Source organism: Chenopodium quinoa, unplaced genomic scaffold (assembly GCF_001683475.1).
Source record: "Chenopodium quinoa cultivar QQ74 unplaced genomic scaffold, ASM168347v1, whole genome shotgun sequence".
NCBI classification, from domain to species: Eukaryota; Viridiplantae; Streptophyta; class Magnoliopsida; order Caryophyllales; family Amaranthaceae; genus Chenopodium; species Chenopodium quinoa.
In genome coordinates this window covers 1,164,332-1,173,408 of record NW_018745617.1, presented here as the reverse complement: position 1 = coordinate 1,173,408, position 9,077 = coordinate 1,164,332, and the positions used below count along the sequence as shown (strand labels likewise).

The window sequence follows — 9,077 nt, the reverse complement described above, 5'->3', positions numbered from 1 at the left end:
TTTCCTCATTACCAACCAAACACACTTTAGAAATTCCTAGGAATTTTATTAAGGAATTAAATTCCCATGAAGTATAAATTCCTATGGGAATTAAATACCCACATCAACCAAACAACACCTAAGTAAATTCTGCATTTATATAATATAATATCCAATGCATTATTTTGACTTTGTACACCTTTAATTATAGTTATAAGGATCTTGCTAGAAGTTGGATAAGCATTTAAAATACTAGCAAAAGTGGTATAAATTTGGGAAAGCATGACAAAATCATACGTCAATTAGAGCAATTAATGCTCATTTTAATTTAATCTTTCTACTTTTAGCTAAATTATCCAACACCTCCAAGGTATTCGTTAGCTTTTACGTAATTATAAACCAGTAAAATATTTTTAAAATACATTTTGAGTTACTAAGATCCAACTTGAATCAATTTCCTCTTAAAATTACTTACAAGCATTCAAGATCACTCGTACTATAAAAGTTTTTAAAGTTTAACCATAAAAGCCGATAAACAGCATAACATAACAAGTTAACAACCCCACAGGCAAATCTTTCTCCAAGAGTCCCTACTGTCGGTGGGTGTAACTTACAATTCACAATCACCTTAATGATAAAATAAATTTGGACAAGTTTGTTTGTGTACAATACAAGCACTTAGCACTGCAATGCCAATCACTCACTCACAGTTTCCTCAATCTATCCGCCCCTTACGCTGAACAAGAATCATGACCCCACTTTCTTCACTTTGTTGTTTGTTCTTTCAGACAAAAACCTTATTTTGTTGTCTTCTTTCTCTGTTGTTCTGTGAGACTCGTGTCCCCTTCTCTTCCACTCTCTCTCTCCTCTGCTCTCATTCTTCTCTATTTGCTTACTTTCCCACCTCCAATTCAAATTCTTTTCTTTCAAATTTTTTCAAAGTGTTTCTAATTTGGGGTTGGTTTTATGTTGATTTTTTGAAGGGTTTTGAGCAAAAGATTGAAACTTTATTGGTGGGTTTTTGAGAAAGGGGGATGCTTTGTAGCAGGAAGATGTTTAATTTGTTTGTTAGTAAGAATGTGAGGAAGATTCTCAAGCGTAAAGATAGTGATGCCGGTGAAAAAGGTATATTTTTATTTGTTGATTAATTAATGCTATTGGGTTATTATTTGTTGGGTGATAAATTTGATTGATATTGGTGCATTTGAATTTGATGGGAAAGGCTAATATTTGAGTTGGTTATACATTTGATTAATAGTTTAAATGGGTAAAAAAATTTGATTGATATTGGTGCATTTGGTTGCATTTGATTGGAAAGGGTTAATATTTGTGGTTTTGTTAGTGGAAAATTAATTTGAATAATGTTGGTGCATTTTGTTGAATGTGATTGGAAGATTGAGTTTTGATTTGAATGTAATTAAGTAAGTTTTTAATCAATGGATCTGTTGGTTATGATTTTTGGAAAGTATTGAATTAGTATCAAAGTTTGAATCTTTTTTGAGTCATTGTCATATATCATTGCTATATTTAAAAAAGAGTGAAGGATATAAAGTGAAACATTGTGTTTTGGTGATTGGCTTGATTGCTTTAATTATGCTTAGGGTATAATTAATGGAAGATTGCAAATAGTGTTCTTCGTATTAATCAATATCAGTAGTGGAGTTTCATGTTTATTTGTGCTGATTCTCGATTATGTTCATGATTACATAATGTAGAGAGTCATTCTTATGGATTTTCCTAGCATGATGTGTAAGATGATCTAAGGGATCAAAATAAGGAGCATTACCTTTTTGGCTAAATGCTTCCATTGTTGTCAAATCTTCGGCTCAAACACGCTGTTGCTTTGAGTCACGACTCACGATAAGGGAGCCTCAAATGCACATATGATGAGCTAGTAAGCTATAACGATTGTTGAATCCAAACATGGCTAGGTGAAGAACAGCTGTTATAACATCATTATATTTGAACAATAAAAGCCCATAATGGATTTGCACCAATTACATACTCCTTATCATAGCATTAGTTATTGAAAAAGGGCTTTTTTTTAACCAATTTTTACTGGAACTTGTTGATCCAGAGGTTAGCATTTGTTGCCTAAACTGCAGTAGGAAATGTTATTTGGGTAGCTCAGGGTAAGCAATGAGCAGAAGGCATGATCCGCATAAGAACCTTGGAAGGGGAACAACAACTAACGAGTACCTCCTTGGGGTGTTAATGGTATAGTACATTGGATAATCTACTTACATTACAAAAGATTGACTCTCTTATCAGAAAGCAATTAGCTTAGATACTTTGCACTACCTGTCTCCGTATTCACCCTGATATTTTTTTTTGTTCCGACACTTTCTGGAATTATTTAAAAGTTTATTTTTAAGATATAATTGTGACGTTTTATATGGGTTTCTGTGTTTTAAACAAGTACTGATTACTGAAGTTTTGTTGCGTAAAACATCTGTTTTTCTTTATTAAATGCATGGTTTCACCTTTACATTTAAGCTGTTATCAATGACTATAATCACATTTTATGATGAAGTTGATTGTTTGTGCATGTATTCTGTGGAAAATTGCTATTAGACCAGTGAGAATTTTGTTCTTTGTTAATTAGAAACAAATCATTCCTCATTCAGCTTACTCCCTTTTGCTGCACTGTAAACTGGCTAGATTGCATTCTAGCTCCTTGACTATTGCTTCTACCTCTGTTACAACATTCTTATTTTTGTTTTTGTGGCTTACTGACAGTGCACTTACCTTCTTTGTTTGTGCCTTACTAGGCAAAGCACTAGAAGATTTAAGGTCTTCTTTGTTCAATGAGTTGCGTTCTTCTGAAGGTGCGAGGCGCTATCAGCAACGCCTATGTGGGCCAATGGTGGCACTCACTTTCAACTTTTTGGTGTCTGTTGGTATAATTTTGATGAACAAGCTGGTATTCCCGCGGCATATTCTCTTACATTTTGTTAATTAAGCAATATTTGGTTAGTCATTTTATTGATTGCATCTTTCATCTTTTGCTATTCGGATTACACAGGTTCTTGGGAAGGTCGGCTTCAATTATCCAATATTTCTTACATTCATTCACTATGTAGTAAGCTGGTTTTTAATGGCTATTCTGAATGCTCTATCTATGCTCCCTGCGCCTCCCGCAAAAGCTTCTCGTTTATCTTCTTTGTTCGCTCTTGGTGTAGTAATGTCACTCTCTACTGGTCTTGCTAATGTCAGTTTGAAGTATAATAGGTGAGTCACATAAATTTTTATCGGATAACCCATACCTATTTACCTGCTTCCTATGTTCCTTCTAACTTCTGTACTTTTAGTGTTGGATTTTATCAGATGGCAAAGATCGCTGTGACCCCTTCGATAGTGGTTGCAGAGTTCATTCTGTTGCGGAAAAAGGTCTCTTTTCAAAAGGTAATCACTTATTCTTTTTCATCAATGACCCTTGAATAATATTTACAATTTAGGTAGTTGTAGAGTATGAAAGGCATCCTTCCACTGAGAAAGTTTTCTTTTGCAACTTAAGAAGTTAAGATAATTTTAGATATGATTTTGTAATATTTAGGCTTCTGATTTCTGAAGTTATTCTAACAGTTGTTACATAGTACATTGATTGCCCATAAGAGTTTTGAATATCCTTCCTTTATATTTTTGGATTAGTTGGAAGCTGTAATGTTCTAGAATAGATTGCAGAGGGGTGGCTTTCCGATCAACTTGTTTGTGAAAGTTCTTTAAGTCTCAAAACTTTGGAATAGATATTGCAAATCCAAATATTTCTTAGATTCTTCTCTATCCGTGAACATGAAAGGATTCCCAGCTCACTTTGCCACTATTTATTTCTTAAAAAGACTGGATAGCAATTTGCCTTGTATTTTTGTGCTGATATATTTGGGTTGTTTTATAGAGAATAGGAAAAATTGATAATGTATTACTGATAATAATGCTACTAATGTATACTGTTACAATGTTGGTAGTATAAAGCTAATTAGGTAACAAAATATTAGCGGCTGAGGTTGGGGAGAGTATAAAGGGAGAATATATACAATGCTATAAACATGGAGTTAATCAAGGAGCTAATCATGTTTTTTTTTGCTTAATTTTATCTTGAGATCACTGCGCATTAAGAGCAAATGTCTGTATCTAGTTTACAACCAGTGCCTTATTGAGCTGAAATTGAGACCAGCGTACGCAGTTCAGCATTGGTTCATCTTGCTTATTTCAATTTAATTGCTGAATCTCATTGCTGTGCCATCTTGAGAGTTAAGCTAAAGACCTCTCATTTTCTTAACGAATATCGATAGGAATCCACTTGGAAGGTGGTCTGATTGATGAGCCTCTACTAGCTTACTTAACCTTCTTTCCTCTAGCCACTCACCAATATGTTGTTTGTTATTCTCTAGCCACTAACCAATTTGCAGCCCCTCCTCTGCTGACTTTCAACTTCAATTTCTCTTGTTTTCCCATCTTAAGCTGTCTTATGCATGCTTCGATATCTTATTTATCAGATAATATAATGTGCTTTGCATCAAGAACTCAGAAATTGTCCTTTATGTTAGAAATTTTCCTTGGATGCTATTGGCATTACTTCATTCTTTTTTCCTTCTATATTTATGAAATGCTCCCTCCATTCTTCAATGTTTAACTCAGTTAATTATTGTTGATACGCAAATTAAGAAATATTGAATATTGTGAGTGTGACTAAGATAAAGTAAGAGAGAAGGTAATATTGGGTCTAGGCAGGTGAGTGTAAGATAAAGGTGAATAATGTAATGGAGAGTCTGTGGAAAGGTGTAATTATTGTGGTATAGAATGAGTAAGATGGTAAGCCTATAATAGAATAAAACAATTTGATTAGAACTAAAAAGAACAGACTAAAATGGAAAGTGAGTAGGACAAAAAACAAACAGGGGTAGAAGCACTAGATCAATCTCATGCGATGCACGATTTTGACAACTTAATCTGTTATATTGTCACACTTACAAAGTTATTGGACTAAATTTGGATATTACTTAATCAACTAAATTTTCAAATTAGAAAAAAATGAATATTGAAATAGATGACAAAAAAATTTAACTAAAAAAATATAAAATAAAGTGATGACATCACACAAGCCCGTCTTTAGACATGTTTTTTATCACACACGTAACAGGGCCCCGAAAATCAGGGCCCGCAATTAAAAAAAAAATAAAAAATCATAACCTTACATATTCACCCTCTTCCGCGTAAAAGACCACCGTTTCTAAATTAAAACCTAAAAATTCATCTTAAATCTTTGACTTTGCTTTTTAATTTCTAAAACAAAATTAAATTGATTATGAAAATATAATTGAGGATTTTGCTTCAAAAAATATTAGAAGGATGATACTTTTTAAATTAAAAGTTTTTGTTTGTTGTTTTATTCAATTACTATTAAACTTAGTAATATGAATATTTTAGCTCTATAATAATTTGTAGTACTGTACTTAAAAAAAATGTCATTTTATAATAATAATATTTTTAACCTTTTAAAATAGTCCTCTAAAAATTAAAGGGCCCAATTTTAATAGTTAGAACAGGGCCACTAAATTGTCGGAGACGACCCTGACATCACATATATATTTTACACGGGAAAATTTTCTACCACAGCTTGACATGATTTCAGCGGTTGTTACTATAGTAATAGTTATAGATTGAAGAGTGTATTGTTTAGTGGTTGTGTAAATTTGGTTATTGTTTAACTATCATTTTTATTTGTCCAATTGCAAAATCATCTATTGTTTATCAATCATTTTTCATCATAATTGTGATGTCAATATCAGTGAAGAACTGGTGTCTAGTGCGGTAGTGCCATATAATTTAGTTTGGTTGAACTTGATTACTCCCTCCGTTTCTAAATACTTGCTCCACTTTCCATTTGCGGCCGTTTTTAAATATTTGCTCTGTTTCCTTATTTGGAAAGCTTTTACAATATTTAATCAATTTCTCTCACCTAGTGGTCCCAACATATATTCTCTCTCCTCCAATTCTCTCCACTATTTTTGCTTTCTAATAATTTTTTATTCTTCCACCAACCCCACTACCTCTATATTTTATTACTTTCTCTAATTTCTCCTAAAACTCCGCGCATGGAGAAATGGAGCAAGTATTTAAAAACGGAGGGAGTAAGAGGTATGTTGATCTTATAATTCATCTTTAAGAACTGATTGCTACTGAAATATGTATATTGGATTGAATTCAAAGTAGTTTTTGGATCTAGAATGTTTTATAGCTTTTTAAGTTATCTTTAGATATGACCTTTGTTTTTTTTTACTTGCAACTCTTCTCATTTTACACTTGCGAATGCAATATTTCAAACACTAATGTTAATATCCTTAATTACCAATATGTTAAAATTATACAAATTTAATATAATAAAAGTTAAATTGAGATAAATAATCACAAGATTCCACATGAATATATCTTTCCTTAGCTATCTATTAACTATACTAAAAGCAAATCCTTCCATAACACATGTCATTACCTTGTGAAAAATACTAGTTTGACAATCATATTCCATATATATCCAAATGAAATATTTCTAAATATCTTTTATATACTTTATATTTTGTAATATTATTGTCAAAAATATTTAACAACCGTTCATTGCACGGTATTTTAATCTAGTAAATCATTAAAGCTAGTCAAAGTGGATTATATAAGTCTAAGTGTTGCAAAAAAAAAAAAAAAAGAAGTATATTATACCAAAATAGGACAACAGTTCACATTCATAATTGTTTGCTGTTTTCTGCAGTTGCTGTCATAGGGGTATTATATACCATATCGGAAGGAAAAAGGATAAGAAATATCCCCTCTGTTCCAAGCCAAGGTTAACAGAGTTAGGACATGGAGATTAAGGGATAAGAGGCTAGGTGAAAAATGGGTAAAAGTAGAATGTTAACTTGGGAGTGTTGGGCCTTGGGTTGGGGCATCAATTTCTGGTAGATGTGAACCTTAAGCATGAAACCTCACAATTCTCTATCTGTTTTTAATTTATGTAAAATGGAGAGTTTATTATATTATTGATATTCAATGTCTAATTTCCTATCTTATTAACACTGCTTTAATTTATGAGAATTTGTATGAATAGTTGTACACATTTTACATTACGTTATAATGTTGAGTTTCTCTGGACACATGGTATCATGAAAAAATTCTGTCCAGTATGCTGTCAACTTTCAGTAGTCTCTTGAGTGTGCTTGTTTTCTTCCTGTTTTTGTGAGTTGTTTTTCTGATGGGAGAATCTTTTTCAGGCTCTTGCTCTTACTGTAGTGTCCGCTGGTGTTGCTGTTGCTACTGTAACTGATGTACAGTTCCACTTATTCGGTGCTTGTATAGCCTTAGCTTGGATAGTTCCTAGTGCTGTGAATAAGATCATGTGGTCCAGTATGCAGCAGCGGGAGAATTGGACTGCATTGGCGTATGTTCTGTTCATTTGACTTCAATTCTCAGTTAAATTCTTTGTTTCATAATTGTCAGATGCTGTCATATTTATTCCTTATGAAGGCTTTTATTTGGGCAGTTTAATGTGGAAGACAACACCAATTACAGTGTTCTTCTTGGTAGTGATGATGCCTTGGCTAGATCCACCGGGTATCCTTTCTTTTAAATGGGATTTCGGAAACACATCTATAATTTTAATGTCTGCACTTCTTGGATTCTTGCTCCAGTGGTCCGGAGCACTTGCGCTTGGGTAAGTATTTGAGATCTTTTGTACTCTATTTTTTTTCCAAATTAGGTCTCAATTGAGGGAGAAAGAAGGATAACAATCCTTTTCATATTTCGGCAGTTTACATATGAAATATCCCATGTAAAATTCTAGCGAAGGATAACAATCCTTTTCATATTTCGGCAGTTTACATATGAAATATCCCATGTAAAATTCTAGCAAATTTTGATGCTGTTGTCTAAACTATTTTCTTATATCTAATGACCTGCTACGGAGCATCTCCAATAACATATAGTCTTATACAAGTGGTTTATGGCCTCTTCACCCCCTTCCCCCCCCCCCCCCCTTCTCCACCTCCCCCCTTCAAAGTAATATTTGTGTCGTAGTGTGTACATACAATCCGTCAAGATCCAGAGCATCCATTGCATTGTACTTTTACCTGTTTTGTGAAAGCTGAAAGTTAAGCCTAATTTTATTTTTCTTTCCAATCAAATGTGTGCAGGGCAACTTCTGCTATTACCCATGTTGTTCTAGGCCAATTCAAGACATGTGTTATACTCATAGGAGGGTACCTTCTTTTTGGGTCAAATCCTGGAATAACCAGTATTTGTGGAGCAATCACTGCCTTGATGGGCATGTCGGTCTACACGTATCTTAATTTAAACAATTCAGAGCAGCATTCAAATAAAACTGTCTCTAAACAAGCATCATTTTCTTCTCCAAAGTCTAAACTTAGCAGAGAAAATGGTGATGCTCACATCGGAAATGATGCAGCAGAATCTGTTTGAGTCGGGACTTATCTTCATGATATGGAATAAGCTAACATACTGTGGTCACCCTTCACTAACCTCCTAACTTATATATTGTATTCCTCATTTCAGATCTCTTTTTGTCGGTCAATTTGACTGCATTTTCTGAAATGAACCTGTGCACGTACCCATGTAGTTGTCGTCTTGTTGAGGTTTTAGAGATGGTTCTGTAAGATTAGCCAGTTTTACCCCTTGGTTCTCTCAGTTATATTTCATTTTGTGTATTACTGTATTAGTTAGCGAGAAGCTCTAGTTTTTTTAATGTTGCCTTCTCATCAATAGCAGAGTTATTTTAGCGAGGCTGATTTGTCTGAGGATTGTAACCCCATTCATGTAATGTAATAAAACAATAACATTATTCGCCTTGCTATGTAATATTGTCAGGTTCATCTCTTGCATTCTTTCTGGAAAATTGTGTTTATAAGTTCGTTTCTAGTCCCATGGTTGTAGCTCGGGATTTTTGATCTGATACACTTCACCTCCTCTACTAGTTGCTGCACAGTAAAAAAAAAAAGAAAATTGTGCATCAGAGCTAATGCAAACAGTGTCAGAAAAGATTTGCTCTATACAGACACTGCATAAATTAAATGTGCAGCAGACACCAGCATGTTTCA

General features: G+C 33.5%; 1 protein-coding gene across 2 annotated transcripts; it reads left to right on the top strand.

Annotated features, from left to right (window-relative positions):
* The first annotated feature begins 648 nt into the window (after positions 1–648).
* LOC110716635 (nucleotide-sugar uncharacterized transporter 2-like) lies at positions 649–8,861 on the top strand. 2 transcript variants are annotated; one of them, XM_021895284.1, is made up of 8 exons: positions 649–807; positions 963–1,104; positions 2,751–2,902; positions 3,005–3,210; positions 3,291–3,384; positions 7,239–7,405; positions 7,508–7,678; positions 8,157–8,861. In XM_021895284.1, the coding sequence occupies exons 2-8, from the start codon at positions 1,014–1,016 to the stop codon at positions 8,440–8,442; spliced, it is 1,167 nt and encodes a 388-aa protein (XP_021750976.1). In that variant the 5' UTR covers positions 649–807; positions 963–1,013; the 3' UTR covers positions 8,443–8,861. The 2 variants fall into 2 exon arrangements, with proteins under 2 accessions (XP_021750976.1, XP_021750974.1); XM_021895282.1 differs by having other exon boundaries at positions 649–1,104.
* Positions 8,862–9,077: the final 216 nt, after the last annotated feature.

Excerpts from the sequence above, each read along its gene's own strand:
- LOC110716635 (XM_021895284.1), top strand. The coding sequence starts at position 1,014 with ATGCTTTGTAGCAGGAAGATGTTTAATTTGTTTGTTAGTAAGAATGTG. Across the intron at positions 1,105-2,750 it reads TAGTGATGCCGGTGAAAAAG|GCAAAGCACTAGAAGATTTA; the intron begins GTATATTTTTAT and ends GTGCCTTACTAG. Across the intron at positions 3,385-7,238 it reads AAAAGGTCTCTTTTCAAAAG|GCTCTTGCTCTTACTGTAGT; the intron begins GTAATCACTTAT and ends AATCTTTTTCAG.